The 22,534-nt window shown below is 57.3% G+C and overlaps 1 protein-coding gene across 2 annotated transcripts in view; it reads right to left on the minus strand.

Moving 5' to 3' along the window:
• BCAR1 (BCAR1 scaffold protein, Cas family member) overlaps positions 1–22,534 on the minus strand; it is a 36,379-nt gene that overhangs the window by 12,215 nt on the left and 1,630 nt on the right. Inside the window, exons 1-2 of one of the 2 annotated variants that reach the window (XM_011235400.3) lie at positions 10,498–10,731; positions 751–1,362 (exon numbers count right to left, since the gene is read on the minus strand). In XM_011235400.3, coding sequence (XP_011233702.2) covers positions 751–1,362; positions 10,498–10,509 — 624 coding nt within the window. In that variant the 5' untranslated portion in view covers positions 10,510–10,731. Of the gene's footprint in view, positions 1–750; positions 1,363–10,497; positions 10,732–22,534 lie in introns of those variants that run through there. The other variant, XM_034672682.1, reaches the window with a different exon arrangement.

Here is a 22,534-nt window from a genome sequence, read left to right on the forward strand (position 1 = left end):
CCAGGGCGCTGACGTGCTGGCTGGAGCTCACGCAGAAGCCGCCCCAACCCAGAAGATGCAAGCCCTGTGTTGAGGGTGGTGGAGTTCAAAAGATGGACTGAGGTATGGCCCCTGATACTCCAGCCCTACACTGCTCATACCCAAACTATGACACGTGAGAAAGAGAAGTCTCTTATTCCATCTACTCCTGTGGATTTTCGGCCATTCTTACCTAACCGCTATACTGAGCTCCCTCCTTCCAGCGCTGCCCCCAATGACCCCTCCCTCTTCTGGGTGCCCCACCCCCCACCCTGCACTCCGTGGGCAGAATGACTTCACTAGAACATGGACGGGGCAAGTCACTTCTACTAAAATCCTTCCACCATCAGCAGGCGTCTGGTCCTTCGGGAGCGCCAGGTCCCCCGATGGGGTTGGTCCCCAGCCTGCTGCCTAGGCGTCAGCTGCCAAGTCCTGCCTGCCCACCCCCTCCAGACTTCCAGGCCTTTGACAGAGACTGCATCCTTTGCTGGGGACACCCTCCCACTGGGGTTTGTCTGCTGAAGGCCACCTCAGGGTCCAAGGCCAGCCTGGATGTCTGCTCTGTGGGCTGCCTGCCCATCTTCAGTAGCTGGATAACACCACCCCAAACACCTCCCGCTTGGCCCAGAACAAACATGTGGCTGCTGCAGGGTACCTGGCTGGGCCCAGAAACCAGTGCCTGGGCAAAACTCCCAGGGGATGGATTGCCCGGTCATGCCAGGCCAGCCTTACCTTTGCCGGTGTCTTCGTCCCCTCCCAGCTGCGTGCGTCCATAGATGGGGGCACCTGGTAGATATCATGCCCTATTCCAGCAGCAGGTGGCACCTGGTAAATGTCCTGGGCGGGGCTGCCAGGCCCTGGGGGCACCTGGTAAAGGTCTGGGGCTGGGCTGGAAAAAGGGTGATGGGGCATCTGCTTCGAGAATGTAGATGTCTGCTTCGCTGGGGGAGACTGGAACTGTGGGCTGGGCCCAGGGGCTTGGTAGAGGCCTTGCTGAGTCTTGCTGGGGGTGGGCACTAGGTAGACACTATCGGGCTGGGGCTGGTATGTGGCAGGAAGCATGGGCGTGTACTGGGCAGCCGGGGCGTGCAGGCCAGTCTGGGGCTGGGCCGAGGTGGCGGGTGGGCCGGGTCCAGGTCCTGCTGGCTTCTTGTCGTGCATGCCCACCAGGATCTTAAGGCGGTTCCCGGGCACAATGCCTTGGCGCCCATGCAGCGAGCAGAGCCACCAGCCATCCAGGCCCTGTGTGTCCCGCTCCAGCACAGTCATGATGTCGCCCTTGCGGAAGGAGAGCTCATCCGGAGACTCGGCCACGTTGTCATAGAGGGCTTTGGCCAGCACGTTCTGGGGAGAGAGGACACAGGTGGGCATGAGGATGGGTGTCAGGGGCTTGGCGGGCTGCCCAGCTGCACCCTGGCCCTGAGAAAGGAAAGGTCTGAGGACATCCTGGAGCCTCTGCCCCTACTCCTTCCGGCAGAGAGGCCCAGCTGATCCTGGCATTTTTCAAATAAGCCTGGACAGTTCCTCAAAATCCTCCCGACCGCAGCCACCACCTACACTCCAGGGATGGCACTCAACATCCTCTTGGAAACCACGCCAAAGTCACACTACGACCCAGACCAACGCTGGGGAGGACAGCAATAATGACGAGGATGTCCAGCCCGTTCTGGAAGGACACAGGATGCACACACTCCCTGCTCCGACTCAACGGCCCTGTGGCCCTGCCAACCGAGAGGAAAAAACGCGCGCGTAAGGGGGCCTACAGGGACAAAGTGGCCACCATCTGCAGACCGCGTGATCATCTACGGAACAACTCCAACAAACCAGAACCAGCAACTGATGAGAAAGAAACACAGAGAAGCCCACGCAACAAAAAGAAGCTACTGGTTACCCAGGAATTAATCGAGCAAAGACAGCAGGAGATCTCAGAGCAAAAAATGTGTACGTTCTGCCAAAAGGCTCAGGGAAGAACCCGAATAAAAGAGAGAACACACCAAGTTCGTGGCAGGATGACAAAGCACTATATAAAAGGCCAATCTGCCCAAGCTTACTTAATAAATTACAATTATTAACAAAAATGCCAGCAGTTTGTTTGTTCATTTAAAGGAATTTGACCAAAGAAAAAGAATCCTTCCAGAATAAATGCAGAAATAGAGGTCCACGAGTAAGCAGGTCAGTTCTGAAAATGAAGTGCAAAGGGGCATGCTCTTTTTGGGCTTCGAGGATGATCTAGGACTGTGGACTGGCGAGAGCGCCCAGGACCAGTGTTCCGGGACAGGGCTGGCGGACGACCCGGCGGCAGGAGCCCCACGGGCGACATCACGGCAGCCCCCCAGGGCAGTGGGGAAGGCCAGCGCGGCTTCCCCGGTGGTGTGAGGAAACTCACTCACCGTAGGAAGAAAAATCAATTCGCACGCTCACCTCAAGTTATATACAAAAGACAACTGAAGACCCAAGTGTGAAAGATAAACTCTAGCTCCAACAAAAGAAAAAACTGGGGAGAATATCTTCGTGATCTCAAAGTGGGAAAAATTTATGAAATACAACTCTAAAAACAAAGACTGCAAAAGCACAAAACATAAGGTTAACACAAGGACAAATAGATAAACTCAACCGCACCAAAGTGGAAGGGCTTCTACTGGAGAGGGGGTAACACAAAGAGGACAGGGTAACGAGTCACCAAGTGACAGGGATGAATCTACAATCTGGAGCGTTCTACAAATCAGCAGGGCAAAGACGAGACACTAACAGAAAACCAACACAACGTGAACAGTGTGAGGGGAGAACAGTCTGGAGGGGAGAAGGACTGGCCAAGAGCACTTCGAAGGCTGCTCAGGGTTCTAGCCAGCGTGTGAGGACGCTGTGCAGCCCTGCTCTGTGCCCCAGCAGGTGTCCAGGTATCTGGTGAGGAAGGCCGGCCACACCTCCTCAGTTAGAATAACAGGGAGGACGTCTCCTACCCAGAACCCTTCATGTAAACATTATAAATGTCACGAAACAACTCTATGTATTTTCCAGACACCGAAAGACAGACTCTATACACATGACAAAGCAGGGGTGCTTCTGGAAAAGGGAGGCAGCAGGAATCAACGAGGAAAATAAAGCAAAACAAGAAAGGGGTCTCACATGGACAGTGGACAGCCCCACGTTTTACCCCGTCATTGTCCTGGTAATTCTCCCAGCCACCCAAGAAGCAGGCACTAAGGGGCTCTATTACTCAGCAAACCCTCCCGGAGAGGGACATGAGCTCCACGTGGCCCTGGCATGGAGAGGCCATGCTGCTAAGCACCCTGTGTGCGACCTGGGGAGGGCCTTGAGGGAGAATGGGGTAGAGGCAGGAGGACCCAAGCACTGGCAGACACCAAGCCAGCAGGCCCAGAACCTCGCTGGCCCCTGTGTTCTCAGTCCTCAGTCTCCGCCTGCTGCTTCCCTCGAGCAGCTGCCAGGATCAGGCTGGACCCACAGAAACACAGAGGGTCCCCAAGAGAGGGCAGGGGCGAAGGAGGCACCTGCTGTGGTCCCCAGGGAGCAGAGGAATGAGGGGGTCCATTTCTCCAGAGCCAATCAGAGCCTCCAGACCCAGAAAGAGTCAGACACTGAGAAGTTGGGAAGTTGGGAAGCAACAGGGGCCAGGTGGGCAGAGGGAAGCCAGCCCAGGTGGGCAGCTCCCAGAGAGCACAGAAGGCAGGTTCACCCCATACCACCGCGAGCCCTTGGAACTGCTGGTTGCCACAACCCTGCCTACATCACAACTACGATGCTTATATACCACCGGAGCATTCATCCTGCATCAAACATAACTTGAACTTAAAAAAAAACATGGAGAAAGGGTAAGAACAAGTGTGAATGTTTGGGACAATGGGGGATGCTTTCTCTTCCTGTTTTTCAGAATTTCTCAGTTTGTATTTAATGAGCATTTCTTGGCCTGGGGCTTGAAAAAATACACATCCTGAAAAAGAACAGTGGACTACCTCCTAGGCTTCAAGGCAGGATGGGACAGAGGAGGCTGAAGCAGGTCCAGAGGTCACAGCCCCAGGAGGAGCAGGCAGGGGCAGGAGCTGTCCTGCAGCCCATGGGGGCCCATGGGCCCCATCCCCAGGCTGCGTGCAAGAAAAGCAAGTTTTCCAAATATGGTCTGCAGCCTGCCTCAGGGAATCACATCCCGTCAGGGGGCGGGACACCCGGCCCAGCCTCCCCCTGTGACCCCAGAACACAGAGCCACCCCACTGGGTCCCCCCCAGCCCCTGCCCTGGTGACCACAGGAAGTGCCAGCAGAGTGAGTCACAGGAAAATTCCCCTCCAGCCCAGTCAGAGGGGGCGGGGTGCAGACGGAGGGGACTGCCCCTCAGAGGCCCCTCACCTCTCAGGAGGACAGCCCAGGGAAGGCTGGCAGAGGGGCCTGGGCCAGGCCCTGCCAGCCAGTGCCGGGTGCTCAAAAAAGCTGGGAGGCTCTGCAGAGGGCAAGGTCGGCTGGGGAAGAGGGAAGGCAGGGGAGGGTCTGCCCGGGCCCAGGAGAGCTACTGGGGCCTCCTGCACCCAGGGTGGCCAGCCCCCACCCCCTTGGCGTGTGCTCACTGAGCAGTCAAGGCCAACAACGGCTGCAACTGTATAGTCTGGGCCAGCTGGAGCAAGGCTGGGAAGCACCTCTCGGGCTGGGCACGTGGCACAGAGTGCCTGGCACCAGGAGCTCCCCCGTGTTCATCAGCTGGTACCCCCACCCAGAGCCCCGGAGGCAGCCTCTCCACTGCCCAGTGCCCGAATCCAGCAGTGCCCAAGTGCTCCAGCTGGCCGAGCATCCCAGCTTTGGGCCTCCAAGACTCCCCAGCTATTCCTGAGATGCATTCCTCCTTGCTCCTCCTTCCTTCTGAGTCGCTCAGCAGCAGCTAAAACCAGATCTGGGTCTCCCGCCACTGCTGGAGGACTCAGGGCAAATCCCCGAGCCTCTTTGAATATCCAGATCCCCCGTGCTAAGGCAACAGTCCTGGCTTCATAGGATTGTTCTTTTGTTCCACAAAAGATTTGCCCGGCTCCTGCTCTCTGCCAGGTGCTGGGTCAGGCTCTGCAAGACAGTGCAGGCCTAGCTTGTCCAGACCCATGTCTGCATGGGGCTTAAGTTCCAGGGGAGCAAAGAGCAAACAATCTGTTAGGGCAGGGGGGAAAACCGTGGCATCTAAAATAATGTGGGACAGGACCACTGTACACAGGGTGGTCAGAGATGACCTCCCCAACCAAGGAGGTGACATTTCAGATGACTCCTGAAGAATGGAAACCAGGCACCACGACACCAGCTAGGGAAGAGCACACAGGCAGAGGATGGGCATGAGCCGAGGCCGCCGCGGAGGAAGAGGCTGGAGGGAGACAAGGTTGTGGCCCTGGAGCGGCAGGCAGGCCGGAGCCAGTCACACTGGAGGAGGCTCTGGGACAGTGCACGAGAGCTCAGTAAATGTCATCAAATGGTGGCACCCCATGGCAGGTAAGCCCAGCCAGGGCAAAGCCTCCATAGAGCACCTGTGCGTTTCTGCTCTGGACACATTCCCCAGGACCTAGTGTCTTGCCCCAACATGCAAGAAGGGCCAGCCCCCCAGAGCCTGAGCCAATTAGGTGCTTCCCCCCACCTCGTAAGGGGGCACAGCTGTGACCTCTAGAAGAGCGCACCGTCAGTGTGCCATCATGGTCTGGGCAGACGCTGCCAGCCCTCTGTGTCCAAGGGACCACAGAGAGCGCTGCCTGACTTACCCCAAGGCTCTGGCCAACCTCATTCCTGCCTCAGGAAACCTTCCACTGTGCCCTACTTCTCCAGAACATGATCACTCCTCCAGGAACATTCCAAAGCCCCTCCTTGGGCACGTACTCCCCGTTGCCCCCAACTCAAAATGTTGACCAAAACGTCTTGTTACTGCCTTCTTCATGCCCTCTCATGCAGGTGCCCAGGATGGGGGGTGGGGGCTGTGTCCAGCATGGACCCCTCAGACACCCAAGCATGGAGCCTGGCCCTCAATGGGCGGCTTCAGCAGAAGTCCCCTTGCAGAAGACAGTATCCTAGCCTCCCTGGAAGCAGCCAGGAAGGCCATCTGGGGCTCACTCACCCAAGAAGGAGGGGGAGAAGAGAACCCCCAGCCAGATGCCAACACTCCCGAGGCAGCAGCCTGCAGCCAGGCCTGCTCAGAACAACACCCTGGGTGTTGCACACGGGAGCCAACAGGGCTGCCCCACAGGCCCTGCCTGGCTCTTAGAATGGCCCTCATTGTGTCCTCAGGCCCTGTGGGCACCAGACCCACCCGGGCTGGGTGGGCTCTCAGAAATGGAGTCTCTGGGCCTTGGCCACAGGTGGGCACAGGTCTGGAGGACCGCCCCAGCCATCTGACAGCTTTGCGGGTCTCTTCCTTGGCTTCGCCAGCTGCTCTGGGAAGCGCTGGATATGCTCTCGGTACCCCTAAACCCTGACTCTGTGGGAAGGCAGGACCTGACGACTGGGACTGGCGAGGAGACATGAGTGACAGGTTCACAGTAACAGCAATGATGACAGGCTCTGTCAGGAGCAGGCTCATCTGCGTACTTCAGTCATCCCTTCTAGCCTTATGAGATGTTCCGATTACTTCCCCCTAACAGAGAGGGAAACTGAGATGCAGAGCAGTTACTCAACTCGCTAGGGACACAATAGGGCAGCAGCAGACGCACACCTGTGCCCTATGATAACACAGAGCTAGATGGCTCCCATGGTGATGCTTACGTTTCTGGAAGCCAGGAGTGGAAATCTGACAGGACTTTTCCTCTCCTCCTGTCCCTCAGCCCCAATACACACACACACACACACACACACACACAAAACACACACACACACACACACACACACCCAGCCCCAAGCATAAAGCTTCACACACAGTAGTCACTCAGGAAACACTAGTTCCCTTCATACCCAGAACCATCTCACACTTGGGCCAAGATTATTTCTGGGGTATTCTGTTTGCTTGTCCCAAGGAGCCCCCAGTGGCTAATGGATACAGGCCCAATGCACGTGTGTCTGAATGGCAGTCTGCGGCCACAATCCCTACTGTCTGGTGCCCTGGGAAACCCCCTGGAAAGGCAGCAGCCAGGGGCCCACTGGTCAGGGTCCTGACCATCCCCTCCCACTCTGAGGACAGTCTCTTCCCTTCCCAGACGTCCCCACACCCTTGTCCCTGGTGAACTCCGTCCCAGCCAGCCTTATCATCACTCCCCTAATACACCCAGGAGCAACTGAGTAGCCAGGTCTGGGCTCGAATCCTCAGTGCTCGGCTGTCAAGGAGCAAAACCATGGGCAGGCCTCTACTTCAGAGCCTTCCCAAGGCGAACATGGCTCCTGCCCTAGCCACCTCAGGAGTACCTGTGGCTCACAGGACAGAGCTGGGATGTGCAGGTCCTCAGCCCTCTGACACTCAGCCTCTCAAGGACTAAAAGCCCACGTGTGCTGGCCACCGCCAGCAGTTCCCTCACACAAACACGTGTCGTGGCCGAGCCTTGGCTACAGCGGCAACAGCAGATGCTTCCGTGTCCCGGGCCAGCTCTGGGCTGGAAGCAGGACCCTGCCCCCACCCTTGCCAGGGCATCCCAGACACTGTCCCTGGGAGGCTGAGCAGAGAAGGAAAGGCGGCATGGGCAGGCCCCTTCTGCCGGAGGACACAGCATCTGCAGCAAAGAGGGTGACAACAAGCAAGCTGGAGTCGGAGCACCAAGATGGCAGGGCGGCATAGCCCCGTACCCTGCAGCCCATTCCAACTGCTAGCAGCTTGAGAACAGTCCCCAACCCCTTTAGAACCCCCACCACTGCCACCCAGCCCAGGGAAGTGAGCCAGACTGGCAGAACCCAGACCTGCGCACTTGACTACCCATTACTCTCCTTCTCTGCTCCTGGGGCCTTGGGGGGAAGACTCAGGATTCTTGAGTGGCTGGCTGGTTCACTACTGGGATTTAGTCTCTCGGAGAGGGCTCAGCATGAGGCAGACCTTTACTTCAGGGAAAACCCCAGCCCCAGGTATGTCATCATGGAGGGGAAGAGGCAGAAGGAATGGCCCTAGCGGAGACAGGAGAAACCACATTCCTTCTAAGACCCCAGTTTCTCTACCTTGACATCTAAAGCCCCCTGCAGCTCTGCCACTCTCCAATCCTAAATGGTAACTTGCAGCAACCCTTAAAGCTGCACCAACCACTTCAGCAGGAATAGAGGAGGGCACAATGGTACAAAACTGGGGTTCTCACTCAAATAATAATACCAAATCCTCGATTTCTGGGATGCACAGTAGAGATGAGGGTCTGAGACAGGGCCCTGGCACTCCAGGCCAGTACCTCCCTCCTTACTTAGAAGTAGAAGGAATCAGGGCAGCAAGACAGTAGAGTCAGGGAGTCAGAGGACCCAGCCCCACCCCCTTCCTTGAAGGGAGACCACACTTCAGCCCCTTATTTGGGGGCCCTGAGGGCCCAGAGAAAGAGAAGCTTGCCCAGTGTCTTTGCTGGAGAATGATCCCTATCACCCCAGCCCTACACCTTGCTCTCCAAGTGCGACTCCAACACTGTCGCTCACCCCTCTGGAAAGCCTGCCAGGGCGCGCACCGGGCCTCTGGTTCTGGCTGCCCAACTGGCTGTGGGCTCCTGAGAGGTGGGGGAGGGAGTTTTCCAGGTCCACGAGAAAAGGGTGATGGGAACTCCTAGAACAATGGACGCCAGGAGGGGACCACAAAAGCGCAGCCCTGAACCCAGAAGGACCCCACCAAGTTGGCAGTCAGTAGAGCACGGCAATACCCCAAGGCCTAGAGCACTCCCAACCCAGGGGTGGGGGTGACAGAAGACACGTGAGGCAGAGCATGGGTCTGTACTGGGAGACTAAGCTCTGAATCCAATCCCCTGAGAACAAGTACCTTCCCTCTCTGTGCCTCAGTCTCCCCATCTGTAGGACAACAGGGAGAGCAGCTGTCTCAGGGGCCTTTCCCGCTCAGGATGCCCTAGTGGTGCTGACCTTACCTCAATACCCTGTCCAGGCCTGAGGAGATGGTCCTAGCAGCCCACAGCCCTCACACCCTGGCTCAGCACGAACTATAACAGCCAAAGGCTCCAGCTCTCCTCCTGGAACCAAGGATGACTGTCCTGGCAGAACCTGGGGCTGCCCTGCCTCCACCCAGTTCCCACAGGGCTCCTTCCTTGCCCAGGGCAAGCGGGTAGTGGGTGCTGCTGCCAGAAGGGCATGCCAGCAGCTCCTCCCACACCCAGCCCACACCCGCTCTTCTAGGCCCATCAGCCCTGCCACCCCAGGACCCCACATCATCAGCTCTCCACCCCAGAAAAGAAATGGGGACAGGAAGACATGTCTCTCAGAAGGATGAGGAACATGTCCCAGCCTGGCTGAATATGCAGAAGAATCACGGCAAACCAGGAGAGTGCCTCCCAGCCTAGACCCTCATGGTAGGGTAGGAAAAAAGCAGCTCCATGTCCTCAAGACTGACAAGTGAGCTGCTACCCCCAGTGTGGGATCCAAGACCCCAAAATCTTCCCAGGCAATAACTGGCCCATGGACCCCAAGCACCCCAGTCCTCAGCAAGTCTCAACTTCTCTGACTCCTTCAATACTGCTCTGACCTGTGCCTTGTGCAGCAGTGAGGGGCTGGGCGCTCTGGGGGACGCCGGAGTGTGGCGACCAGCTCTTCCCCCACCTCCACGGTGCAGCCCTAGACTCCAGCCGCCAGGACCCGGCTTCAACCTCAGTATTTGCAACCAGGGTAGGTAAAGGCGGAAAAGTGCCTGCCCCCAGGCCTGGAATCCCGCGCAGACAGGCCGGGGGTGAATCATTAACAGACCCAGCAGCACCGACACCTCCTCACCTCCTCGCACTTGTTTGCTCAACTCCTAGCCTGGGGGCGGGGAGGGGCAGCTCCTCACTCCAAAACACACAGATGGACCAAGGATGGACCACCACCCCCCGGCTTGGAAATCCACGCCTCCTGGAAGTTCACGGTCCAAGGAATCTCGGACCTGTCCCTGTAGTTGAGGAAACTGAGGCTCGGAGATGGGTTTCACAGGCCCAAGGTCACCCAGCAGGCAGCGGCCGGCAGGGGGAGAGCGGGACTCCGGCCAGCAACTTTCCCGGATCCAGGAACTTTCCTGCCGGCCAGCGGCCCCTCAGTCCCGCCCTTCTAACCGCCCCGTGGGCACACAGTCTCTGGGATCCTCTGTAGTCCTCGTCTCCGGGCGCCCCCGCCATGGCGGGAGAGGGGTTCCAGAACCTCGGACCCCTGCCTGGTCGCGGCCCCACGGAGGCGCCAGCGGCCAGAGGTTCCCAGGACCCGTAGGTCCGGCAGGAAATGCCACTCATTTAACTCTTTCTCGCTAGGGACCGCCCCGGGCGCGGGCTAGGCGGTCACCTCGAAGCCGGTACGCGGACGCCGGTCGGCGCTCGCAGAAGCACGGACCCCGCCCCGCGCTCCCGGACCCGGGCCGCGTCGTCCGGACTCACCAGGTAGTTCATCGTGTCGGGCCGGTTTGGGGCCCCGCCTCCCCGCAGGGGCGCACACCAAGCTGCCCGCCCCGCGCGCTCTCGGGGCCCCGAGAAGGCCGCAGCCGCCCGGGTCCCGGTCTGGCTCCGACCGCTTCAGCCACTACGCTTGCTGCCGCCACCACCGCCCAGAGAAGGTCCCATCTCGCTCCGCCCGCCGCCGCAGCCGTCGCCGCGGCCCGGCCGGCCCAGCCCGGCTCCCAGCATGCCCGGCCGCGCGCGCCCATTGGCCACTGTGGCTCCCCATGCAAATGAGCCGCCGGCCGGCCCTGGGGGCGAGGGCGCGCACCGCCCAGCGAGACCGCCCCTAACCCCCCCTCACAGGGCACCCGGCTCAAGGCGCCCGCCTGCTACCAGCCTTCGAGACTAACACGGGGGATATCACTTTTTCTCCAAATGCACGTCCCCCGCCCTCCTTCAAGGGCGAGAACGCGTCCCTCCTCAAGGACTAAGCAAACCCCCCCTCTTCTGGGAAGACTGCCGGGATTACCCCCCCCAACATGCGCCGCTGCAGCCCCCATAACGCTAGCTAGCCTCAAGTCTACTTCTGCCTTCACCACCCACCAAACCCTGGGGATTCCGCACGTGTCCATGGGGCCCTCCGACTCAGATATGAATCTAGAAATAACACGGAAGGGACATACCGCAGCTGGCAGAAAAGGAATAAGGACCACCTCACCCACTCTGGTCAGGACTACCCTGAAAGCCCCATGAAATGAAGACTCAAGGCAGGAAGGCTGGGAACTCCAACAAGTCCCATAATCCAAGAGGCACAGAGCCACAGGGCTCATCCTGTTCTACCAGACATGCCTGAGGCTCCAGCCTACCCAGGGTCAAGCGGCTCACCATCTCCACCATCTCCACCATCTCCACCTTCTCCACTGAATTGAATGGAGCGATAGTGAAGCTTCCCCCCATGATCTCAGTTCTGCCCTAGAAGCTCTGCACCCACCCCAATCCCTCAGTCAGTCCTGTCCAGGCCTAACACCATGCCCAACAACATGGGGGGTGGGAGGTTGGCAGGAATGAGAGGGAAGTAAGAACCACCACAGGGAAACTGAATGGAGAGTGCCTTGGTTCTAGGGAGCCCCTGTCCCCTGGCTGCAGGTCAGCCACCGTCCCCCCACACAGCCAGAGTGTGCCAGAGTCCAGGGTTGCACAATGGTCCGCAGCGATGTCTAGAATCAGCTCCAGACCCAGACGGTACAGGGCCTTATCTCCAGGCTCCTGAGCCGGTTTCCTGGACCACCCGCCGAGCTCACCGACCTGTCAGGCAGCTCACAATGCCAGGGATGCAGTGGGTCCAACCTGTCTTTGCCCTGCAGGGAACCCTCAGGCATGGCCTATAAAATACATACAAGCCCAGGGTGGACCCACAGCTGCCCCTACACCTGAACACATACCTGACACCCAGGGCTCAGTGGACTCAGCCCCTGGGCAGGTAGGCCACCTCAGCCCTCTCCCATCTGTAAAATGAAGGGGTTGGGCTAGGGGTCCCGGGACAGCTTGTTAAAAATGACATTCCTTGGGGCACCTGGCTGGCTCAGTTGGTAGAGCATGGAACTCGATCTCGGGGTTGAGTTTGATGCCCACATTGTGTGTAGAGATTACTTAAAAATAAAATCTTAAAAAAAAAATCAGATTCCTAGTTGTCCTCTCTTCAGAAAAACTGGGTGTGCAGGGACCTAGACATCTGCATTTCCTCAAAACTTCACAGGGACCCACTAGACAGAACTCATGGCCTGGGGGGGAGGGGGAAGTAAGGAGCAGTGGGATTTGTGACCCAGAGTCCTCAAGAAGGAATGGGGCAACTAGCTGCCACCCTATGCCCTCCCCAAGACTGGCCCCCTTATCACCCTGGAACGGCCCACTTACCCACAAGAAGAGCCGGATGTCAGGGAAACACTACCTAGGGCATCCCCTCCCGCTGTTCTCAATGTCTCTGCCCCAAAGTCAGGCACAGAGCTGTGGGCTCAGCCCCTTCTAAACCCTGACCCTGTCCTCAGCCCAGCTAGCACCAAAGGTTCCAAAGAAGCAGATCCGAACCAGCTGGGCCATGCGTGAGAATTTGTCTGTGCTGGATGCAGGGAGTCCTTAGGTTTTCCAGGGTCTCCACTCCTGTGGGGAGAGGAGGGGAGACTAGGCCTCACAGCCAGGCAGAACCTTCCAGGCAGGTCTCTGCAGGGGTGGGCGGGGACACAAAAGGCCTGGCCCTCAACGGGCTGGCCCTACTCCATCCAAGCTGGCCTTGGGAGAGAGAAGGCGGCTGGCTGGGACCAAGGGAACAGGAGACCTTCCCGACTCTGGCTCTGGATTAAAGCAGCCCTGGAGGCGGGGTTGCTGGTGTGGGCGGGCAGGCGGGGGAGGGGAACCCCGCTCAGGCGGAGGCATTTCAAAAATTTGCTCCTTTTCCACTTAAACTCCCTCCCACTCCCCAAGCCTGTGCCTCCCAGAATGGCATTTCCGCTTTGTAATCAAGGCTCTAGGATCTGTGCCCCACTGTGATGGAAGAGTGGTAAATGGAAGGGGAGAGGACTGCACCCTCCCAGGCCTGCAGGTAGATGGCTGGGGGAGGGGCACCCACTGGGCAGTCTCTGGCTGGGGTGTATGGGGAAGCAGACCCTCAGAGCCAAGAAGATCTGACAGTGATCACAGCCCCCAGGACAGCCTCCACGCTGGCCCTGGATCAAGGGCTCTATAACTATGTGCTCACTTCAGGCCCACAGCAATCCTGCAAAACAGGCTTCATGATTAGCCCCACTTTCCTGATGAAGAGGTTGAGACCCCGTTTACGGCCCCTTGCCCCACCCTACAGGGTCCCACCACAAAAGGCTCAGAGCTGGTGGCCAGGGAAGGCACCACGGAGCTGCTAGACAGGTGGGGCTCCGGGACAGGACAGGATGGGGGGATAGGACAGGATGGGAACGAAGGGGCAGGGGCACTAGGGCTCAGAGACCCCAAAGGACAAGCAGCTGAGACGCAAGCACTCCCCCAAACACAACTGCGTTCAGAACTGGGGCCCAGTACCACCTCTCCAACATGGAGTGCAGGGCAGTGGGGGGCCATGAGGATGAGCTTGGAGAAGGGAGAGAAGGTGTTATGGCTGCAGGCAGCCTGGGATCTCCTGCCTGGAGGCTGGAGGGGGGATGTCACCAACCCCTCCCCTGGGGCCCAGAGTAGCTGTCTCTGTAGGCAGCATGGTGGGACCAGCACATGGGGACAACGGTTCCCACCTGTCCATTAAAGTGTCCACTGGGGTGAGTGGGGAGAAGATCTCGGGACCCAGCTCCCACTCTCTGGGCTTTCTGGGTCGTCTTCTTCAGGTCAGACCCACCGCACAAAGAACTATTCTTGCTTTAGGCCCAACAATGTCTGCTGTAGCACGTGAACAGCAAACAAAGGGGGAGCCTAACTGAAAGGCCCAACTGTAGGGGACTGGTTAGACAACAATGGCCTCTCCATGGAATACTGTGCAGCTCTTAAGGTGGCTACTTTCAAAGGCCGAAATCATGCAAGAAAACACTTGTGACAATGGGAAGTGACAAGAGCAGGCTACAATGGCTTGCACAGTGTGACTGCAGGCAGGCCCTTTCCCAGCAGCATGAGAAGGTGGCTGCATGGGTCAGCTGATGGCCAGCTCTGGGAGCGGCAGCAGGGAAGGATTTCCTGAGGCCGGAGGTGAGTGCTGCCAGCCCTGGGGACAGGAAGAAATGATGTATCTGGAGGGCCGCGGGGTGTTGACGCCTTCCCCCTGGGCTGGCCACTCACGTTGGCAAGCTCAAAACCAGCCTGTGAGCTAAAGCCAGCCTGCGGGTGGCCCAGTAAAGATGTGAGTCCAGCTGCATCTAGAACCACTGCCACACACAGGCTGGACACCCCCGCACCCCGGATGTCAGAACCACCACTCCCCAGGGGCCCCGAGAGGGGACATGCTGCGCCCAGGTCACACCACCAGGAACTGAGCTATAACTGTAGCCTGCCCACCAAATGACCCAGGCGTGTCCCCACAGACAAGCACCCCAAGTGACCCCAAACAGTGCAGAACATGTACTCTTGGGGTGATGTTGCAGCTGTCGGACATAAAGAGCTTTCCCATTTTCCTCTGCTCTCTGAGGATGGAGGGACCAGTGACCAATGGGGCAGTTCATCTGTCCGTGATGAGTCTGAATGTGGGAAGCTGGGGGGCTCACCAGCCTAGAGCCAAATCTCAACCTGCCATCCTCTTCCACCTCCTCCCAGGCTAGTGCCTGGGGACCTGGGTCCCGTGGTGAGGGTGCGGGTGGAACTGCCATGTGCAGGGACACTGCCAGTGAGGGCAGATGGCTGACTAGCCTCCCAGATCCAGGCCTGGGCCCCAGCAATTGCCATGCCCCCACCTTCTCACAGCTCCCTCCCCTACCGGCCTGCTCTGGCTCTTTCAAGGACTGGGAATTGGAAGGATCTGAATACTCTTCTAATTCTTTTTTCCTTGATTTTCTAATTTGAAAATTAAAGAGCAGGAGAGGCACCTGCGGGGAGATGCCTGCTTCAGAGAGGAGCTCTGCTCACTGCAGGCCCCAGGCTGGCTCACAGCAGGCCCCAGGCTGGAGCTGGTGAACAGTCACTGGGCCCTGGAGCACTTCCCAGAGGCTCTCTGCCACACCCCAGGGCACAGACTCCCGGTGGCCCAAGTCCCTTTCTCCTTTGCACCCCTTCTTCCCCATCTCCTTCTGAGACCACCTCTCCCGACGGGATCCCCCTGGGTGTTGGCAGGTGAGTGGAGGCTGGGACCAACAACCAGGCCCCCCACGTGTGTAAGGAAAAGGTTAGGGCCTATTTGCCCTTGCCGTCTCTGCTGGTGCCAGAACTCCCTGCATCCTCACCACCGCCCCCAACACTACCTGGGGGTGGAATGCAGAAGAGGCTGCAGAAGAAATGGGGGCAGGGGAAGAGAGGAGCAAGATCCTGGCTGGGGGTGGGGAATGAAAACAAGTCCCTGTGCCCAGAGAAAACGGTTAGCTGCTGGTGGCTGCCCAGCCCTGGCTGACAGCCTGGGCCGGCAGGGACAAGGGTGCGGTCAAGAAGCCACCCCAGCTAGCCATCTGCTCTCGGCTCTCCCTATAGCAACCAGCCCCAGCATATCAGGGCAGTTGGAGGGGGGTGACTTCAAATGCCATCTGCCACCCCCCCAAGCCTACTTCCGCAGGAACACAGGTGCCCACACCCACAGAGACCCAGGAGGGGCAGAACGATGTGGCCTGGCCACTTGGCTGGGGTAGGAGGGCAGGGGGAGGCATGAAGGGGCAGTGGAGTCACAGGAGTGGACCCTGGGGCTCTGGGGGCAACAGGGTGAGAGCACAGGAAGGCACGACAATACAGAGAAAGCAGAGCTCGGGCAGGCAGTCACCCATTGGGAAGGCCTGCTGGGGCATCCCACCTGCCCTGCTCCAGCCCACAGAGAAAGGCTGCATGGGCCCCAGGACACCCAGACCCCAGTCCTCACCCAGCTGGAACCTACAAGGACAGGGCCACAGACTGTTAATGACTCCAGCTGGCATGGGACCCTCAGCCATCAGAGCCCTGGCTGGCGTGTCTGCTCAGTGTAACGACACCAGCAGTCCTGCCCATCACCAGGCCACAAGACTGCAGTGGACAAAGGCACCCTGGTGTCAGCAGGACACCCATGCACCTGCTGATCACACACCAGCCCCACCCACCCTGGCACCCCACTAAGCCCTCCCAACTCTCCAAGCCCCTGCTCAGGTGCCCTGAGCTTCCCTGAGCCCCTGATGCACAAGAGGTGTCCTGTGACACCCTTGGGCAAAATCTTTCTGTGAAGCCCTGCTGCCCCTGTATCTACCAGCCAAGGCTGAGGGCGCCGGTCGTGCGGGGTCTCTCACTACCCACATTACAGTGTGACGGTCATTTCTTCAGTACCTATCACTACTAGGATATAGCTGCCAGGAAAATGGGTCCGTGTCCTGGGGGGTGAGGGGCACAAACACAAACACAGGAACGTCTATGGGGACAAGAGCTCTGGAGCAGAATGCAGAGACTGCAGGTGACGGCAAGGGCTATTTTATACAAGATGCTGGAGGGGCGGGAGTCCTCTCTGAAAAGGTGGCATTTAAGCAGATGTGTGAATCTTCTACCAGGCTCATTATGTAGAAACAAATAACAGTAAAGATTAGTAAAAATAGCACAGGCTCGCCACCCCTCCCTGCGAAGAGTAGAGCAGGACGTGTGCAGTGCCCTGGATGCAGGGAGTGGTTCTCCAGCAACCCCACCCCCATTCCTTGAGTGGGGGGATGTCCACCAGGCTGGGACTCCCCAGAGTTAAAGCAGAGCAGCCCCCCCCAAGTGTCTGCCCAGTGGGGTGTCTTGGGACAAAGAGGAGTGAGCCCAGGAATCTGTCCAGACCTGCGAGGGTGGAGGGATGGGGGCAGCTCTTAGGTAAGGCACACCCTCTCCTACCTCCTGCTCTCCTGGAGGCATCTCCCTGCCAGGACCTCTGGAATGGACTGGATACACACAGGTTACTCCAAAACCTAAGACATTTCACCTCTTGGGCAACCGAGAAAGAGGAACACGGGGCGCCTGGGGGGCTCAGTCATTACGTGTCTGTCTTTGGCTCAGGTCATGATCCCAGTGTCCTGGGATCGAGCCCCGCATCGGGCTCCCTGCTCCGCTAGGAGCCTTCTTCTTCCTCTCCCACTCCCCCTGCTTGTGTTCCCTCTCTCGCTGGCTGTCTCTCTCTCTGTCAAACAAAGAAATAAAATCTTTAAAAAAAAAAAAAAAGAGAGAGAGAGAGAGAAAGAGGGAACACAAATCCCAGATCCCCGGGGAGGGCTGAACAGAAAGGTGTATGGTCACCCCACTTCCTGAACAAGCTATAAATCTGGGGGACCCGGGATCTGGAAGCACAGACTACTCTCTGGGGTGCTTCAAGGCACACGTGCTTGGATATCGGGTTTTATAAAATACTGAAATGCAGCATTACACCAGCAACAATGCCAGTGTTCCAGTACCTGAAAATACACAGCGTACAAAAACCAGAGACAGATATCCATCAGCAAGAAAAGGGCTAAGTACATAATTTCATGTTCATAAATGGAACACGACTCAACATAACAGTGAAGAAAGAACTCTTGATACACAGTGCATGGACGAAAATCTCAGAACTGTTAGGCTGAATGAAAGAAGCCAGACCTCGAAGAGCACATCACTACATGCCTCCGCTTACAGAAAGCTCAAGCACAGGGGCGCCTGGGTGGCTCCGTCGGCAGAGCGTCCGACTCTTGGTTTTCAGTTCAGGTCATGATTTCAGGGTCGCGAGGCCCGGCTCCATTGGGCTCTGTGCTCAGCAGAGGGTCCGCTTGGGATTCTCTCTCTCCCTCTGCCCCTCCCCCAACATGCTCACACTAGTGCGTTCTAAGATAAATAAATAAATCTTTTAAAAAAAAGAAAGAAAAAAGAAACCTCAAGAACAGGCTAAACTAAGCCATGATGAAGGGAATCAGAATGCTGCCCACCTTACAGGGGGTTGGAGACAGGTGACTGCAAGGGGGCCACTTTCAAACTTTCTGAGATGATGGAGATGTTAATTATCTTGATTTGATTGATGGTTACATGGGGTCTGCATTAGTTAAAACTCATCTAACACTGTCCATTTCAATATATGTAAAATATTCTTTAATAAAGAGAGTCTCAACCAGTAAAAATAAAACAAAGCACAGAGGGAAAAAAATACACGGGAGTTAGGAATACCAAAAATAGGTACTGCAATCCTAAACCCACTGTGTTACGCTTTTTGCCCTGGCTGTTAGGGAGCTTAAAGTTATGTATGCCTACCTTCCCCATACATTACATAGTTCTGGATCTTTTGACGCTCCCAGACTATTTGGGTCTTTCACTAGAATTTGCTTCAAATCCTCCTTGGAACTTAGAGGGATTTAAATAATAAATTTAGATTAATGAAAAGCCCCCCTGCCTCTAATCCCCTTTAGAGAAGGGATTAATTTTAGCGCGGCAACTTGTGACCATCCATCCTGCCAGAGCAGGCATCCAACACCACCTCTACCACAGTCCCCACCCTGTTCCCAGCCATTTTTCTTTTTCTTGAAGAGAGGGAGAAAATGGCCCGGCAAACAGTAACTAAGACTAAAGCAAAGAAACAATGGGGTTTGACCAGGATGCAATCAAAGCAGGCAGCCTGGGGAGGCGAAGGTGACCCAGTGGGGAAGGTGACCCAGTGACATGGGGAGGGGAGGGGCAGGAGCCCAGGCACCAGCGACCTAGGGAACCTCCAGCCTCATGCTTGGAGGTGGGAAGTGGCGGCTCAGTGGGGGCTGCCCTTATGGCCCCCTTGCCTCGCTCATCGGCTTGAGCCCCCCCAAAAGTGCCTCCTTCTTGCAAAGGGGCTATTCCCTTACTGAGCAGGCTGCTGCAGATCAGACCTGAGGACTGACTGCAGGGCCCCAGGGCTTCCACTCTCTGCAGCTCTGTACCCACCCCGGGCGCACTCAGTGCAGGGCGTGTCCACCTGGTCTGGAGCACAGTGGGCTAGCTGGTGGCCCTCATGGAAGTCACTGTATGTCGGTGGAGTGAGGACAAGTACCTGCCCACCCAAAGCTCAAGAGGCAGGGGTCCTGTAGGCAAGGTGGGGCAGGCGAGGGTCTAGTGTCATCCCACACGAAGGCCTTAGCAGGAAACACACCAACCATCAAGAAAGGGCCCCTGGCGGAAGACTGGGCAGGCCACGGAGAGCTGATCACCCCTCCCCAAGGGTGATCACTTGGTGCCACTGCACCAGCCAGTGGCACAGGATAAAGATCATAACCTCAAGCAAGGGAGCTGCTATGACTTATTAGCCTCTTACTAAGAGCTTTCTGCAACCCTTGCCACGTTCTCGCACAACTCCACGAGTGCTGTTAACCTCCTCGTAATACAGATGGGGAGACAGGCTCAGCTTCAGCAACCGCTCAAGGTGTAGACAAGCCAGCACAATTCATTCTAGAGCCCTTGCCCTCAACCCACCAAAAGTCCTCCAGGTCCCGAAGCAGCCTCTCTGGGAACCCCCACTCAGCCCCCAACCCAGCTGCCAGGACAGCAGCTGAGGCGCGGGGCTCTCTGCAGGGGGACCCGGCTGCCTGTCCGAGGGGGCTCCTCTGCACTCCCCATGCCAAATCCTCAGCAGACAGCCAGGGCAAGCTAGGGCAATGAGGCAGAGCCAGAGGAGCCAAGCAGGCCTGAGACCTACCCCGAGGAAGCCTGACACCTGGTGAAGGAGCCTGACAGCAACCAAACAGCCCCAACAATTAACACACTATCACAGATGCAGGTCCCAGAGGTCTGCTTTGCAGAAGGGTGCCCTCTGCCTGAGCACTTGAGGGTGAGCAGGAGTGAGCAGGAGGGACCTGGTGAGCAAGGCCGTGGCTGGAGATCACTTCCTGCAGAGGGAGGGCCAGGCAGAACCAAGGCCAGCTGGGAGGAGGAGCAAGGGAGATGCTTTGGAGACTGACCAGAGGACTTTGGACGAGGACCTTGCCTCCTCCCACTGTCCTATTTTGAGCCCGTTCCACCAGGCCTCAGCTGTCCATAGCCTGAAGCAGTGAGCCCAGCAGTGAGCCCAGGGCAGAGTCTCCTGGCTTCCTAGCCAGCTCTCCCATCACAGCGCCGGCTGGCATAGAACCAGCCACCCCTGGTTCCTGGGATCACTGGTAGAGGTTCAACCAGGTGCCACACCTGGTCCACTGTTCTCCACCAACCACAGCTGGGTACTCACAGGGCTAGACCCACCCTGCCGCACAGCCCCGGGCAAGCTGCCCGGCCTCGGAGTCCCAGCTGCCTTATCTCCCCAGGGTGCCGAAGGGGTTACACAAACTCATACTTGAAAAGCCACAAGCAGAGGGTCAGGCTCTCAGCAGCCTGGGCCTCTGTGGACAGCTCAACAGGCCACAGCCCCCACAATTAGAGAGGCCACGCAGGATGATGCTCACTTTCCGGCTCTGCACCCTGCCAGACTGGGCTTCCGCCCCGACTTCGTCTCTCGGTGGCCATGCAACCCTGGCACGACACAGGTCCTCTGTGACCCCGTGAAGCCCGGAGCCCTGCTCCTGGCACACACATCAGTGCCTTCACTCCTTGAAAGGACCCATCGTCAATCAGTAAAAGAGAAGAGGGAAAGATAATAATAATTTTAAAAAGGAAAATAGGGGCGCCTGGGTAGCGCAGTCGTTAAGCGTCTGCCTTCGGCTCAGGGCGTGATCCCAGCATTCCGGGATCGAGCCCCACGTCCGGCTCCTCCGCTGGGAGCCTGCTTCTTCCTCTCCCACTCCCCTGCTGTGTTCCCTCTCTCGCTGGCTGTCTCTCTGTCAACATAAATAAATTTAAAAAATCTTAAAAAAAAAATAAAAAATAAAATAAAAAATAAAAAGGAAAATAAAAACTAAATTAGGGGCGCCTGGGTGGCACAGCAGTTAAGCGTCTGCCTTCGGCTCAGGGCGTGATCCCAGCGTTCTGGGATCGAGCCCCACATCAGGCTCCTCTGCTATGAGCCTGTCTTCCTCTCCCACTCCCCCTGCTTATGTTCCCTCTCTCGCTGGCTGTCTCTATCTCTGTCAGATAAATAAATAAAATCTTTAAAATAAAAAATAAATTAATTAAATTAAAATGAATAAATAAAATAAATAAAAAGGAGCAGAGAGGCTAGAATGGTAGCATCCATTTCACAGACAGGAAACGAGTGGCAGGAGCAGACATCAGGGGACTTCTCCCCAATCTGGAAGCTGGTCTCTTGCCTGACAGTGCCAGGGGGCAGCCAGCATCTTGTCGCTCCTAAATATGAATCATGCCAATGCCCACCAGGGGTCTCAGGTGGGTGGCACGGCGGTTTTCCTTTCAAATGCTTCCTGCCTGACCAGAGGGAAGAGACAGGCCTGGGGTGCCAGATGGCCATGCCTAAGAAGAAGGCCACTGTCAGGGAACAGCCAGGAAGGAAATCTCCAGGTGCTAAGTGAGCACTTCCCTCAGCTCAGGGAAGAGGAAGGAGCAACTCAGCAGGGACTCAGGATGACCCTGTGTGCCCTCCCGTCTCTGGGCCCTGGAGCCCATGTGGGTCAAATATCAGAGTGAGACCAGCTAATCCGTGCACAGGCCCCTGCTCTAAGAGTAAGTCGCTCCCGGCTCAACTCTTCCCATCCCATCCCAACCTCTTCTCTCCCTGCCACCACCTCCCATTCCATTCTGAAGCATCTTGTAATTTCTATGGGCCAAAGTGCCTGCGTCAGCCCCATCCAGGAAAAGACTGCCCAAATGAACGGGTGTGCTTAAAACCCAAACACATCCCTGAGAACCACATGGGCAGTCACCATTCTGGGTTCCAAGAGCAGGGCTTAAGGAGGCAGCTCAGCCTGGAAGCCTCAGAGGGGCCTCACCAGTCACAAGCACATGAAAGCAATTTTCAGAACATTTCACAGCAGCTCCAAAAATGAACCTCTCCTCCCAGCCCCACCAGCTCATACACTGCCTGAGGACCCAGGAGGGAGCCAGGGTACTCTGATAGCCCAGCCACTAGGGGCAGATGGTGAGACCCTTGACCACCCCCTGCAGAACCCCCAAGGGCTGTGGCTCTAGGCAGGAGTGCGGGGAGTGACTTGGAGCTGACAGGAGTGTGGACGGACTGGGCAGACCCTGGCTTCAGGTCTTTATAGCAGGTGCCCACAGCAGTGCCTATCTAAGTCAGACCCACCCCCCTGCCATACCTCTCTCATGACAGATGGGGCCACTGAGGTACAGAGCCCAGGAAGGCTGCCCAAAGTCCCGTAAGGCAAGGGGTCTGGCTGCCACCCTAGATTCTAAGTCCAGACCTCTCTTATCACTGTGGACAACCAAACCAAATCAAGTGCAGACCTCCCAAACTGAGACCCATCCAGGCTGTGATATGGCCTGAGTTACATTCCCCGTTCACTATTGCCCTAAAGCCCCAGGCCCTCAAGCAGGCTCAGAGGGTCCACTTCCC

This window comes from Ailuropoda melanoleuca, chromosome 12, assembly GCF_002007445.2.
Source record: "Ailuropoda melanoleuca isolate Jingjing chromosome 12, ASM200744v2, whole genome shotgun sequence".
NCBI classification, from domain to species: domain Eukaryota; kingdom Metazoa; phylum Chordata; class Mammalia; order Carnivora; family Ursidae; genus Ailuropoda; species Ailuropoda melanoleuca.